This window comes from Nyctereutes procyonoides, unplaced genomic scaffold (assembly GCF_905146905.1).
Source record: "Nyctereutes procyonoides isolate TBG_1078 unplaced genomic scaffold, NYPRO_anot_genome, whole genome shotgun sequence".
NCBI classification, from domain to species: domain Eukaryota; kingdom Metazoa; phylum Chordata; class Mammalia; order Carnivora; family Canidae; genus Nyctereutes; species Nyctereutes procyonoides.
The window spans coordinates 1-15,761 of record NW_026574979.1 but is presented as its reverse complement, the minus strand read 5'-3'; the positions used below and the strand labels follow the sequence as shown (position 1 = coordinate 15,761).

At 51.1% G+C, this 15,761-nt stretch overlaps 1 protein-coding gene across 1 annotated transcript; it reads right to left on the bottom strand.

Moving 5' to 3' along the window:
- Window positions 1-5,836: 5,836 nt before the first annotated feature.
- Window positions 5,837-15,233, bottom strand: LOC129510296 (transcription factor CP2-like protein 1; the record flags this gene model as incomplete). Its single annotated transcript, XM_055326374.1, is given in 3 exon segments — window positions 5,837-10,131; window positions 11,076-11,127; window positions 15,091-15,233. Coding segments are annotated over 3 exon segments (242 nt in total), but the record flags the coding sequence as incomplete, so codon positions are not given.
- Between the last annotated feature and the right edge of the window lie 528 nt (window positions 15,234-15,761).

Here is a 15,761-nt window from a genome sequence, read left to right as displayed (position 1 = left end):
TTCTTGGATATTTCCAAATTGATTTTTTTCCGAACAGTTATTACCATAGTGGTGCTGTTTTATATTCTTGGCAGTCTTCTTTTTAATGTTATCTTTTGGATACTTTACAGACAGTTCAATTAGTCAGTTAGTTTACAGACCAACCCATTCTTTGAACTCTTAAGTCACTAGCAGCCAAAAAAAAAAGAAAAAAAAAGAAAAAAGGCACTCAAAACTTTGACACATGGTTCCACCCGGGGAACTAATGACTCCTTTCCTACAGTCAGATTAATTTCAGAACAAAAAAAAAAAAAAAAGGACACCTGGGTGGCTCTGGTTGAGCATCTGCCTTCGGCTCAGGGTGTGAGTGACTGGGGTCCTGGGATCGAGTCCCATGTCGGGCTCCCTGTATGGAGCCTGCTTCTCCCTCTGCCTGTGTCTCTGCCTCTCTCTGTGTGTCTCTCATGAATAAATAAAATCTTAAAAAAAAACTTTCCAGAACATAGAGGCTGGTCTCATAAGGGCACTGGGGACATCAGGCCATGGGGAGATGGAAGCTTCCCAAATGGACAATTTGGTCAAAGGCCAAAAGACCAAGATGAAGCCTTCAGAACCCCTGGCAGAGCTCCAGACCAGCAAGTGGGAGTTGGGCCCTCCACTCCCTTGGCTACAACACAGCTGGGGGGCTCTTACAGCCCAAAGGAAAGAGCAAAATTCTCCCTGAAGCTCATCTCTGGCAAACTAGCAGCAGTGCTTTTCCCGAGTGACAGGCATGCTGGGCCCAAAGGCTCCTAATGCAGATTTTCAGCCTGACTCGAACACCCTCCAGTCCTGCCAGCTTCGGTGAACACGGAAACGATTTCGTGAGCACATCAGCGATGTAGGATCCAGGAGGTCAGCAGGTGTCCTCCCTGAAGCTCAGGGCTCAGCAGAAGGCACTCTGGGGAGCTGTGGGTGCAGAGTGAATTCTGGAGATCAGGAGCCTGTGGCGGGGAAGGGCTGCAAACGCAGGGATCTGGGGACAGGCCTCCTTTCTGGGGGCACACATTCCAGATACCAGCAGCAGAGTGACCGAGGGACATGCAGTTGTGGGGAAGATGCCCAGGCAGTGATCATGAGGGGGTCTGGGAACCAGGGGTCCTCTAGCTGGGGCCAGGCTCTGAGCTGAAGACTTGGTAGAGTCAGCCCCCTTGCTGAGCAACCCCCCACCCGCCACCTTCGCTGCCCCCCCGGGGAGGCAGATGGGAGGTGGAGACTCTGATGTAGGAGGTGGTCCTGGCTCACCCCATCACATGGCCCCAAGGACAAAACTAGGACACGGTGGAGACAAGGAAGGGATGCCCATGGTACCACCCTGTCCCAAAGGCACATTCCCCCCACTCCTGAACATATGGAGAATTGGAGGAGGGACATCCCACAACCCACCTAGACCATCCTGGATTCCCCTTCCAAGCTCAGGGCAGCACCCAGGCTAGGATGCCTCCCTCCCTAGCTCACCACCTCTCCCAGAGCCACCTGGCACGGTCCTCTGGGTCCACGACAGTCCCGGGAAGTGACAGACCCAGGTCAGAAGCCCACTCTGCCCCATGAGTGTCCTTGAGTCAACTACCCAGCCTCTCTGAGCCTCAGTTTCCCCAAGGGCAATGCAGAGGCTTTTTTTAAGATTTTATTATTTATTCACGAGAGACACACACACACACAGAGGCAGAGACCCAGGCAGAGGGAGAAGCAGGCTCCATGCAGGGAGCCCAACGTGGGACTCGATCCCAGGACCCAGGATCACGCCCTGAGCCAAAAGCAGATGCTCGACCACTGAGCCACCCAGGGGCCCCCACAATGTGGAGACTTTAACACCTGCCTCCAAAGGTGGTGTGAGCACCGGGTGAGATCATGAAATGTCAAGGAGGAAAGAGTCTTCCTCCACCCTCTTCCATCCAGTGCTTGGGGCGGGGAAATGAAATGGGTAGAAGACAGCAAAAGAAAGATATTTATTCTCATATGTACACAGTCGCACACACCAACACGTGAGTGAAGGAAGCGGTCAGAACTGGGGGCTCACGTACCATCTTTCCGGGAGTGGGGGAGTGTAGGGGGGAGGCTGGGAGCACATCCGCCTCTTAGGAAAGAGAAATGGGCCTGTAGGAGAACAGATGGCACGCATGTGGGAGCTCATCTCTTATTCCAGTCAAGGCTTCTCAGCTTCTCGTGGCTGAGAGGAGTCAGTCTCCTCTGGTTGCAAAACGCCCAGGGAGATTTATGGCAGTTGAATTCTTTGGGAGGCTCTGCTTTGGGGCAGATAAGGAGAGTTCATAAAGAACACACACCAAGTAAAAACCCCAAAGCTCTTCACAGCGGTCTATTCTGGTTCCTTTCAGCAGCCTGCAAGACCCTTGGCACTCGGCAGATACCCAACTGGAGGCCCCTGTCAGGCCCTGTCCATGCCAACACGGCCAGGGGCTCTTTGCCCCACTTTTGGTCCTTTGCCCAATTCCCTACTCTCCCATCCAAACTCACCTGTCCCAGTCCCCTGCCACCATACCGTGTCCTCAGTGTGCTAAGCTAGTACACTAATCTGAAGTCTGGTTAAGAAGGCACAGCAGCTGGCTCCCCGCCTGGCACAGGCCCCTCTCGCGGGGGCCTCCCGTCCCTCTCCCTCGCTGGCCAATCAGCACCGCACCGCTATCATTCACTCACTCAACAAACACTGCTGGAGAGGCTTCTCCCTGCCAGGCCCTGGGCTGGACTGCTGAGTGGCATTGGTGGAGCAAACCAATCTCTGTCCCCGAGGAGTTCTGCTCAGTGAGCGAAGCAGACAGACAGACAGACAGACAGTTGAGCCTCTGCACAGGAGCCCACGAGAGCTCTAGGGGAGAGTGGGGCTGGCGAGCGCTGTGACTTGGGAGCCAGGAAGGAGCTGAGTCCCCAGAGGAATGGAGGAAGTGGGGCGGGGGGTGGGAATGAAGGAAGGATGGGAGGGGGAAGGAGGGGGGAGAGGAGGGGGAAGGAGGGATGGGGAGAGAGGGAGAGAGGGAGGGGGTGGGGAGGGAGGGAGGAGGAAGGGCGGCCCGGCAAGTGGGAGTCGGCTGGTCCCCGTGCACGTCCCGTGGCCCGTCTGAAGCCCCGCCCCCTCCGGCCCCGCCTCGCCGCTGATCGGAGCCCAGGAGCCGCCTCTTGCCCGAGAAGCTCCTTCCAGATCACCCCTTTCCCTCGTAATTGAGTTTAAATATTGATCCACCCCATCGAGGCAGGTTAATACTCAACCGAGCAGAGCTCTGCAGGCCTCCTGGCCCCCAGGCTCCCGTCCCTGGAAGGCAGGTGCCCGGGGCGACGAGGCCGGCTCGGGCCGGGGCCTCAGTCTCCCGCAGGCCCCGAGCGCCCCGCAAGGCCGCCTCCACGCGTGTGCCCGCAGCGGCGGCCCAGGACCCGCCCGGCCCGGGGCGAGGACCAGGTGAGGACGGAGGACACGGCGCTGGGGGAGCGTAAACCGACCCGGGAAAGGATGCAGAGGGGGAGCCCGTCCTGCTCGGGCCGCGCCGGCCGCCGGAGAACGCGTCGCCCCTCCCCGGGGATTCTGCGTTAGGCCCTCGGCTCCTGCCAGCTGGGTGCTCGCGAGTCCGTCTCCCAGGGCCTGCCCTTCCCGCTCACTCGGGCAGTCTCCAGCCTGCGGGACAGAGGCCCGGACACTGGGTGCCCCCCACCCAGCGCGGACGCTGTCGGTCTCCCGTGGGGACTGCCACAGTCGGGGACGTGGGGACAGCTGTGGCCCAGGACTTCCTGGACGTGGGGGGAGGAGCAGAGGTGGTGGCGCTGAACGTGGCTGCCGCCCGGAGGCCCCACTGCCTCCCCTGGAGGCCCAGTCACTGGGTTTCAGAACTGGAGTCCGCTTCCCTTACAGCCAGGATGGGAGGAGGGTCCCACAGCTGGCCCCACACCCCAGGTTCTGGGGGACATCAGGGGACTGTAACATTCCGTAGTCCCGGCCACCGCCACCCCCACCCTTAGCTCACCCCCACGTCTGCATCTTGGACGACTCATTTCCCGTCTTGGATACTTCTATAAGCGAGCAGGGTCCTCTCGCCAGTAAATAGCACCCACTGGGAACCAGTTAGAAATACATTCTCTCAAGTCCCCACTCCAACCTGCTGAGTTGGAAGCGGCTGGGAGACCCCGCAGGGCGTTCGAGAAGCCTCCTGGGTGATTCTGAGGCCCTCTGAGGGCCACAACACCCCGCCGTGCTGCCTAAAAATGGGGCATGGAGGAGAAATCCTCCTGGGAGCTTCATGCCCACAGCAGGGCCAGCGGAGTGTGCGGGCACAGACGGGCTTCCAGGGTGGCTCTGCTCCAGCCCGGGAAGGCAGCTGGGCCGCAGGCCGGGCCTAAGCACATCATGTAGCTGGTCCCCGCTACCTACTCCGAGCCCCCACAGTGTCACTCTCCTTTGGATCCTGGAAAACACCAAGCCATTTCCCACTTCAGAGCAACCCCTTCCCCCCACCCCCAGAAAGCCGCTCCTGAGCTTTGTGGGGAACCTCCTCCTGTGACCAGGCTCACGCTCACTGCTTCACATGCAGTCTCAAGGCAGGTGACATTCCCAGTTCACAGACGGAGAAGACAGGTTCGGGGAGGTTAAGGAGCTCGCTCTACCTGAGGTGGTTCCAGGATTCCAGCGCTCACCAGGCACATCCCGCGCACAGGCCAGAAGGGAGGAGAAGGGGACTTTACTGGAGTGTGGGCGGGGGGAGCCATGACCCCTGGGCCTGGGAGGGCAGGGAGAACACAGGCAGCAGGCACACGGGAGCAGCAGCCCTGGGTGGGCAGCACAGACGTTCCATTCCAACGGAGAGCTGGGGGCAGGTGAGCTTGGAAGAGGGCTGTGGTCTGGGGAGACAGGTGTCTGAGCAGGTAGGGGCTGGGAGAGAGCAGAGAAGCTGGTGGGTGGCTCCAGAGATTGCACCTTCGGTCCCTGAAGGTGACAAGGGGATATGTGCATATGTGCCCACCCCGCGTCCAGCATAGCTCACCCAGCTTCAGGGACTCAGGGCCTGTGGCAAGGGTGGCTACTAGCGAAAGGAGAAAGTTAGTGTCAGCAGAGCGTGGAAGAATTAGAACCCTCATTTGCTGCAGGCGGGACCACTGTGACCAGGTGACCCAGCAGCTCCACCTCTGCTGTATATACCCCAAAGCCAGGGCAAAGGCCCCAGTGGACATCTGCTCACCCGTGTTCACAGCAGCACTATTCACAACGGCCAAAAGGTGGAAGCACCCCAAGTGCCGCAGAGGATGACGGATAAACAAAATGTGGTGTCTACGTACAATGGAGTATTATCCAGCCTGAGAGAGGAGGGGCAGCCTGTCACATGCTGTGATGCGGAGGAGCCCGGAGGACACTATGTGGAGTGAAATAAGCCAGTCACAAAGGACAGATCCTGCGTGACTCTACTCATATGCGGTGCCCAGAACAGTCATATCCTAGAGACAGAGAACTGCAGTTACAGGAGCTGCGGTGAGGAGGGGGGATGGGTGGAGTTTTGGTTGAGGAAGATGAAAGAGGCCTTGGAGATGGTGAGGATGGTTGCACAATATGGGTGTCCTTGATGCCACTGGACGATGGTGGGAGCACCTGGGTGGCTCAGGGGTTGAGCGTCTGCCTTTGGTCAGGTCGTGATCCCCGGGTCCTGGAATCCAGTCCCGCATCAGGTTCCCCACAGGGAGCCTGTTTCTCCCTCTGCCCATGTCTGTGCCTCTCTCTGTGTCTCTCATGAATAAATAAATAAGATCTTAAAAAAATAGTTATGATGGTAAATTTCATGGTATTATGTATTTTACAATTTTTAAAAAGAGGCCTGAGCCACAGGTGTTTCTTACAAATGAGTTTTACTTGCATTCTGACCCAAGCACAGATCCCACATACAGATTTCTCATCTGCACAATGGTACAGTAACAAGTGCAAAATATGCTTTATTTCAGGTACAAAAACAATGTGGCAGTATGACAACTTCCCTCTTGATGCCCACCTCCCATGGCCCACCCGTCACACCCTCCTGACCCATCCAGGGCCCATACCACCGAGTAGTAGACTCCCACCACCTTTTGAGTCACCCAATCTAGAGAAGGCTGGGGAAGTTACATTTTAGGAAAGAATCACATTACATACATGAACATTAGAGGACACAGGAAACCAAGTTTTTACCTTACCCAGCAAGGGGAGGGCTGGGGGGAGAGGCACACAAAACAATCCCCTACTCTCTCTCTCTCTCTCACTCTTTTTTTTATTTTTTATTTATTTTTTTAAATTTTTTAAATTTATTTATGATAGTCACACAGAGAGAGAGAGAGAGAGGCAGAGACACAGGCAGAGGTAGAAGGAGGCTCCATGCACCGGGAGCCCGATGTGGGATTCGATCCTGGGTCTCCAGGATCGCGCCCTGGGCCAAAGGCAGGCGCCAAACTGTTGCACCACCTAGGGATCCCAAGCCCCAAGTTGGGGAGAGACATTACTTAAAAATATTTTTTTTAAAAAAGAAACTATTAAAACAAACAAACAAACAAAAACAGACAGCAGTGCAGGTTCCAGAAAATCGAAGACCCCACTAACTGTGAACTTAATAGGTAATAGGTCTTTATTAGACCCTCATTTGGAATTAAGAAATAAAAATATTAGCCCACTAAATTTTTGTAATTAAAATCGAGCCTGTCATCACTTGGCCCAGGGGAGTCACTTAGGTCTAGTGACTGACTGACTGACAAGACACCCTGAAGGCTGGTAGTTAGGAGACCAAAGGTCTAGTCCTGACTGTGTGTGACCCTGGGCAAATGATTCCATTTCCTTGAGACTAAGTTTCCTCAAAAAAGGAAATGACTGGTCCTGACTTCCCCTAGGACTAATGTGTGGAGTGAGACCATGCACCAAGAAAGGCTGCAGAACAGCAGAACATGACATGACCCAGTACTTGTGAGAAGGTTAAGGCAGAGATGGTAGGAGGAGTATAAAAATGGTAGAGATGGACATAGGCTGGGCTTTAAAAAGAACAAGAAAGAGGAAGAAGAAGGAAGACGAAGGAAGAAGAAAGAAGAAGAGGAGGAAGAGGAAGAAGAGGAAGGAGACGCAGAAGCAGAAGAAGAAAAGTCTTCCCAGTGACAGCCCCATGTCTCAGAAAAAAAGATCCAGTAGGAATCAGGGGCCTTTTAGCCAGGGTCAAATGGGCACCCACATGCAAAAGAACGAGGTTGGACCTCCACCTCATACCATATACAAAAGTTAACCTGAAATGAATCAAAGGCCACTGGAGAGCTAAAGCTGTAAAAATTCTTAGAAGGAAACAGAAGCATAAGTCTTGACCTTGGATTACACGATGGTTTTTGAGATATGACACGAAAAGCACAAGCAACAAAAGCATGTATCTTAGGTGTAATCAAAATTAAAAACTTTTGTGCGCCAAAGGATGTCTTAACAAAGTGAAGACAATCCACAGAATGGGAGAAAATTTTTACAGATCATGTATCTGATAAAGCACTGGCATCTAGAATATACAAAGAACTCATGCAACTCGGTAATAAAAAAAGACAAATGACCCAAACATAAATGGGCAAAGGATCTAAATAGGTTATTTCTCCAAAGAAGACATACGAATAGCCAATAAGCACATGAAAAAAATGCTCAACATCATTAGCTATCAGGGAAATGCAAATCAAAACCACAAGGAGATACCACTTCACATACACTAGAATGTTCTAATAAAAAACACAGAGAATTAGCAAGTGTTGGTGAGGATATGAGGGAACTGGAGCCCTTGTGCACAACTGGTGGGAATGCCTTGGAAAATATGGCAGTTCCTCAAAAAGTTAAACACAGAGTTCTATATGACCCAGGAATTCCACTCCTAGGTATACACCCAAAAGAAATGAAAACATATGTGTATGTAAAAACTTGTACAACTATGTTCATAGCAGCATCAGTCATACTAGCCAAGAAGTAGAAACAACTCATACGTCGATCAACTGGTGAGTGGTTAAACAAAATATGGTACGTATAGCCATAGAATGAAACATTATTCGGCTATAAAAAGAATTGAAGTGTGGACACATGTTCAACATGGAAGACCCTAGAAAACATTACGCTAGTAAAAAAACAAAGCCAGCAACAAAAGGCCACTGTGATTCCATTTACGTGATAGGTCCAGAATAGGTAAATCAATATGGAGGGACGCCTGGGTGGCTTAGTGGTTGAGCATCTGCCTTTGGCTCAGGGCATGGTCCCAGGGTCCCGGGATTGAGTCCCACATCAGGCTCCACTAGAGGAGGTTGCTTCTCCCTCTGCCTGTGTCTCTGCCTCTCTCTCTGTATCTCTCATGAATAAGTAAATAAAATCTTAAAAAAAATCAGTATGGAAAGGAGGATCATGGTTGCCTAAGACCAAGCTAGTTGTGAGGAGAGAGGGAAGATGATCACTAAAAGGAGTAGGGTTTCTTTTGGGGGTGGAGGGAAGGAAAATGTTCTCAAACTGAATGTGCTGATTCTGTGAATTCACTAAAAACCACAGAGTAGTATACTCTAGATGGGTACACTGCATGCTATGTGAATTTTATCTCAGTAAAGCTATTACCTGCTCCCCCACCCTCCCCCAAGACAGAAAAGGAATCAGGAGGCTGCTTTACTCTAGAGAAACACCACACCTGTCGTCCCAACATCATCATTACAAAAGCACCCTTTTTGCCCTCTGAAGTGATTTATATGATAAATATCTATCACTGCCCTATCACTACGTGGTATCGAGCAGGTGGCTCTGCCCCTCTCAGCTTTCAGTGTCATCTGTAAAACAAGGTCTACCCAGTTCTGATCATCTTTGACCCTAACACTATATTCCCCAAAAGCTCCACTTTAGAAGTTGTAAAATCCTGCTCAGCTGATCATACAGCCTCCCTGTGCTTTCGAAGATAAACCTAAGTTAGCTAAGAGTATGTAGATCACTGGGCCCCAGGAAACAGACACAAGACAAAGACAAATTCCTGAGCTTACCCGTACTCAAGTTTCCCCATAGTCAAGCCACTAAGAGAGACGATCCAACCATCCCAGTGCAAGCAAAATGCCCTAACACTCCCTCTATAAAATGAAAAAAGATAAACATTTAAATGGGGACCCTCACAGTAGAGACAAAGTTTGGCAGTGTTAATCAAGGTCTTCTCTAAATGAGACTTAGTTGGTTAAGTCCACGCACAAGAGCCCGCTACCATGACTATCAAGGTCATGTGACTGCACAGTGGGATGCTCATTTCCTAGTCCTCCTTACCCATGATTGCTGAGGAAATAAAATCATATGAAAGGAGCTCAAGAAAAAAAAAACATTTTGTTCTCATCCCTTTTACACTTGTGAGAATGTACCAGAAAATAGTTACTCCATCCTCTCCCTCTCCCTCCCAAGGGCGTAGACCTAGGTATGTGTGGCAGGTCCTACACATGTGTTGTGGTGTCTACATGACCAACGCAGAGACAGGTGAGCCCATCTCTGGGCATTATGGCAACAGGTCCTTAGAAACAAGAGTCAAGGTGGAAGAAGCAGAAGGCACAGAATAAACCCCATTCCCATCGATCCATCCAAGAAACAGAAAGACAGACACTCATGAGGGCCGCTGAGAAGGGAAACCAACGTGAAGGTAGAATGGTGGCAAGTTACCCAGTCAACAGTCCTGGTCACCAGAGAAGATGACGGCTGACGGGAGGCAGGGCTTTCCCTGGAGGCAGGGGAGTAGTCAGAAGGATACAGTGGCACCAAGATACCCAGTGAACCAGCCTCCAACAAGGGACTGAGGGGTTTCAGAGAAGATGCCCTGCCATTTGCCTCTTTAGGATAGCAGGCAAAGAACAAGGAACTGCTCAAAAGCTGGAGGTCAAGAGGAAGGAGAGAGGAGCCATTGGCTTTCTGCGTGCCAGAGACCGCATCCACAGGTTCCCGCTGGTTACTGGTCCATGGCTGCCACAGACTGGGCCAAGTCCCTCCCAGTCACAGCTTGCCAGGTGAGGCCGAAGCTTACGGTGGTGCAGGTTCTACATCCAAAGGAATCCACGGTGCTGGGAGTGGGAGGCTCTGGCTTACACACTCTACTTCTGCTCAGAGGCCACACTTCAGGATGATGTGGTAGCCATCGTTGCTCTCGGCTGCCAAGGGAGACAAGGGCATTTTACAGGAAGAAAGGCCCGACGCCATAACCTTGGGGTGTTAGGGAGCGCATGGCCTTTGAGTACCAGCGGAAGTCCTGCCACCAATACTGGCTCCGAATACAACTGCAGAGAGCGCTAACAAACACAGGTATTTTAGCACATGCCTTCACATGCCTTCTGCCTTATTGAGTTTCTTTTTGGCAATGGGTCTTTCTACCGTAGCCCCAGGCCCAAGAACTAAAGGCTCTATAATATCCAAGAAAGCTTTGGAACCACACTGTGGTTCTCAGGGTATTACGGTCCCCAGCTCTCTGAAGGCAGTTACTGGCTAGATCCAGAACAAGGAGGACAGGAATGGCCCTGCCACCGTTCAGGGTCTCTGACCCAGTCATACAGGGCTTTCATTCTGATATACCCCATACATTCACCTGCCCTGGCCCTAAGGAAGGCTACAGCTAGTCTTTCCTTTCTCCTGGCACATGAGTTCCTTCTGAGACCTGTCCTCAGGTGGAAGCTTCATGTCCCGCCCCTCGCCCCATATCCCTGACACCCCACTAGGCCTGCAGGCTCAGCTGTTCTATTCCACACTTGCTCCTCCTGGAGACCTTCATTGTAGAAAAACCCAAGTGCATCTTACTTCTACTCAAGCACCGAGTTACGTCTACTCAAGCACCAGGAAAATCACATTGCCTGGCCAGGGTTTGCCTTTCAGAACTGACGTTGGAGCAGATCTCAATAGTCCTCACATTTCCAGGACCACGTTTCACCTTTTCCCCAGAGGATGTCCTCAGATAACGTTCTCTCAAGGGACCCACCATGCAGGCAGGGAGGCCGGCCCCACTCACCAGTTTGGGTGTCTCCTCACTCTACTACTCAGGGATGGGGCAGGAGGCACAGCCAACATACTTTAATTAAACAAGAAAAAAGGAGGGGGGCTTTACCTTTTAAGGTACTGAGGATAAAACGAGACTCATCTTGGAAATTCTGCACCATCTGAAAGGCAAAAGAGAGACCACGTCCCTTCGACAATGAGTTCATAATATGGAAAGCCTTGACCACACGGATCCCAGCCACTGTGTTTGTACAGATGCAGGAAGAGGGTCACACTTAACACTCACCAAGGAAACACAAAACAAGATAAATATATGAACTGATTATAGTTGTAAGTAACAAAAACTGAACATAAACGACAGAAAGGAGCCAGGAAGGGAAGCAAAATGTTAGTATTTACCACGGGACTCCACGTTTGCTTTCGTTTTCATTTTTCCTACTTTACTGGGTCCTCCTATCCCTATAATGGACACATTACAGGAGCATGTATGTGTACAACGGCAACAAGTTAAAAACTAAAGTGCTTTGAAAAAGGAAAAAAAAAACATCTTGGGAGTTAGCGGCCTCTGCATATCAGAGTCCTACGAGGACCAATATAAACACAGCGCCACTCCCTCCATCGGCCAAGTGGCAGGAATGGAAGGATTACCCAGCCGCCTCTCTGCAGGTTCCATTTTGATGAACTACCGGGTGACTTCAGACAAGTCGACCTTTTCCCTTCTGGGCTCCATGCCCCATCTATAAAATGGGGCTGCTTCCGTGACAAAAGAACAGAACCAGGATGCAGAATGTTAGGAATTGGCACCAGAACATCAGGAATCGGCACCCACGGCTGGTGGAGTGTTAATCTATACAACCACTTTACAAAGCTGTCCACGGGACCTACTACATTACTCCTCCAGCCCAGTGTTCTAGATAAACCCCCGCATGTGCCTAACTCAAAGCACACCTAAGAATGTTTCCAGCAACACTGTTAGGAACGGTAACTGCAGAGGCGCCTGGCTGGCTCAGTGTGAAGAGCATGCGACTCTTGATCTTGGGGCTGAGTCTGAGCCCATCAGGTACAGAGATTACTTACATAAAAACTTGAAAAAAAATAGTAACTGGAAACAGCCCCATGTCAATCAGTAATAATAGGAGCATGAATAAACTGTGACCTAATTCAGCATGCCAGTGGCCTCCGGCAGCATTTCAACATGTGTGACTCTCAAAAATATAAAGGGAAATGGAAGTCACAGAAAAACATGCTATTATTCCACCTCCATGAAATTTTAAATTAGGCAAAATTAAATGATATATTGAGGAGGAAAAGGGTACAATGAATACAACATTCAGAGCAGCAGGTGGAGGTGGTGTGGAAAAGGAAATTAGGGCACAAAGAGGCTTCTGACATAATACTTCATTAACCTGAGCGAAAGTATTGGGCACTTACCTCTTCCTTAAACTGTAAAAATAAGTTTTATAATTCTCCTTGCACACACATGCCATATTTCACAATATAAATGGAAGGAGTATTTCAAAAATACTTAAAGACATACCCACAACACACACGCTAGCTACCACAAAGCAAAACTCCTTTGCAAATTAAAAAAATGCAATCCACATTTATTGCCGCCTCTGGATTACTGCCCCAAATCCTGCAAATCTATGTACCTGAGGACCCCTGCCCCTCCCTGCCGGGCCTAATGATGCGTGAAGTACATTTATTCTATACTGCTGGCCTGCTCCCTCCTGGACTCTTGGCAGCCCAGCCACTTGGGCATGCAAAGCCCTACATGGAGCCCACACGGGCTTAATCAGTAACTCTCTTGTTTAATTAAGTGCCCTTGCACCTCAGGGGCCGGCTTTGCGGCTGGCCAGGCTGCCTCCACCGCTCCGGGCAACTAAGAACCAAAGGTTTCCAATTGATTCAGGGTTAAGAGGCAAGGAGACTTCGGAGAATAAGAATCGCCTACTTAGCTGAGGTAGCATTTCGGTTCTGTTCTCTGCTTCACTTGCTTAACTGCCCACTCTGGAGGGCCCAGGGCAAGCCGGGGAAGGGACTTCCCGCAGGGACCCGTGACGTTGCAAGGGTTCCGCACATTCTTGGCTTTCGTCTTCACAAAAGAAATTCGTGCCCAAGTGCAAAGTGACAACTTTCCTGTGCCATGCAGCAGCCCATTGTGCCGGTGTCTTAACCTCCCTGGCTATTCCCAAGGGAGTGCTTAGGTCAAGAACTCTGGGCTTCGTTTTGTCTGTGAGGTGGGGGCTGGAAAAACAGCTGTCTGAGATCTCAATGCAAGGATACAGAAGAAATTCTGAACTGGTGACAAAAACTAACAAGTGGCAGATAAATGTACAGCTGGAACTCTGATGTGTGTTTTGAGAATCCACACCTACACAGTGCTCAGGCACACGACGGATGCCAGCAAGCGTCCTCTGACAAAATCACATCAAAGCTAATATAAACTCCTCCAGGAAAAGAGTAAGGAAGAGAAGTGCCTTTCACATTTGCCTTCAGCTGTTTTATACTTCTTGACTTACACTAACTGAATTACTGGGTTGTTGTTTTTTTTTTAAGATTTTTTTATTTTTTATTTTTAGGTAATCTCTGCACCCAACATGGGGCTCGAACTCACAACCCCAAGATCAAGAGTCTCATGCTCCACCGACTGAACCAGCCAGGCACCTGGTGAATTACTTTTTAATTCAAGAAGAAGGAAACCACCACCGCTTTGCCAACTTTTAGGACCAAACTCCCATGAAATGGGGGACTTCCATTTAAGGGGCTCAGGCAATTGTAATGACAAGTGGCAATAGGATTATCACCAATAATGACAATATATGAAAACACAGAGACTGTTAGAAGCCTTACGTTTTATACACTGTCAAATTTAAAGATCTCTACAACACTTGCTCTCAAAAGTCAAAAGCACCAGCACTGTCAGTTACCAGCATCACACCGTTCCCTGGTGTCTCTCGGTGCCTGAGGCTGTTTTCTCTTTTCTCATTTTATCCTAACTACAACCTGTTCAGTGGGTTAATTATCCATTTTATAGATGCAGAAACAGGTTCAAAAGTGTTAAGTAAATCTGCCCAGGGTCACTCTACCCCTAGGAGTAAGGTCTGGGTGGGGACACAGGTCTGATTCCAGAGCCACATCTTCTCTACTTCCCTAGATGCCATTCATGTCCCACTTCATCTACGGTCCTCTACACAGATGCTCTCAGAGTTCCCACAATGGGCTTGCTGGGGTCTGCTGGGGGCTAAGGGGGCCACCCCTGTCCCATCAGCCCAGCTGTTTTCCTGAGGCCTCATTTCAGGGGAGGTGGACTAACCTGGCAGCTAGAAGCATGGGCTCTGGGCTCCCCCAGCGCTCCCCCCTACCTCCACCCCTTACGAGGTGTGCAACCTGGGGCAATTACTCAGCCTCTCTGCATCTCAGTTTCCTATCTGTGAAATGAGATTTCACCCAGTTCAGAGTGAGGCTGTCAGGATTACAAGAGTCACTACATGTGCATTTAGGACAGGAAGCAGTGGATAAATGCTGCCACTCCTGGCTATTATCAGCAAGAGGAGGATTCCAGGATAAAAGAAGCTTAAGAGACTCTGCTCTACAATGAGCAGGAATGCCTAAATGCAGCTGCAAACCCTCCCTAGCCAGGAGTGGGATCGGATCACTCTGCCCTCGGCCATCGGCTGCTGGTGTCCCGCACAGGTCTGTGCAGGCAAGGGCAGACCCAGGAAGGCTGTGGTACCTTCAGTGGTCAGCAGAGGAGGGCTCTGTCCTCCCATGTGACCTGTGTCCTCTCCATCATCCAGTCCATGGTCCATTCCACTGCCCCTGGGACCTGCAACCTTACACCCTGAGGGCAGGGGTGCAGTTTGCGCCATGGTTCCTACATGGCGCCTGGCCGGGGATGGGGGATGGAGTGGATACTAGACAGCCTCTCAGAGCCTCAGAACTCTCTCCACCTGCACTCAAGGGCAGCCAAGAGCATGTGGCACACAGCTGAAACCCGTTGGCCATCTTGGGGCATAAGTCCTCCTCCCCAAGCCCCAGAGGGGGCATTTCTGGCACCTGTTGCTGTGCCTCCCTACAGCCCGGAGCCCGGGGCCAGGAGCAGGGGTGGGGACAGCGCTCACCTCGTTGCTCACCACCACATGGATGCCTGTGGGGCCCTGCCGGTAGACTCGGTGGATGTGCTGCGGGGAGATGCTGTACAGGTTGGCGATCTTCTCAACCAGCTCCAAGGTGGTCAGCTCTTCCAAGAAGATGGCATGGTACACTGGAGGGCAAGGGACAGGGCCTTCTGTAGAACACACTCCTGCTCCTAAGGAGCCTGCCTACCCCTCATACCCAACTCCCAAATCAGTCACTCCGCTGTAAGGATGCTCATGCCCAGACTCATTCGATGGGATCTGGCTGCAACAGGCACAAAGCCTCTGCAGAGCCCAACCACAGGGGCAAAGCAGCCAGGCTATGGTTCTTCATTCCTGTATCAGTCTCTCTTGGGGGAATCTTACATAAAATCGGGAATTCTTGCATCCACCCCACACCCAATGACACCCGTGGAGGAGTGGAGGCTGGAGGAAGAACTGCTGGCAGAGCTCTGTATTTCTAATTAGCTTCTAGTGATTCTGATGTGCGGCCAGACGCACACCCTTGCAGGGGAGAGGAGAGACTCTGCATCCTTTCCGTGGCTTAGCGGGGATGCTGGATGGCTCCTGGGGGCAAAGCACAGGATTTAAGGATAACTGCTACTTCTTTTTAAATTTATTTAAAATAAATTAACACATAGTATATTATTAGTGTC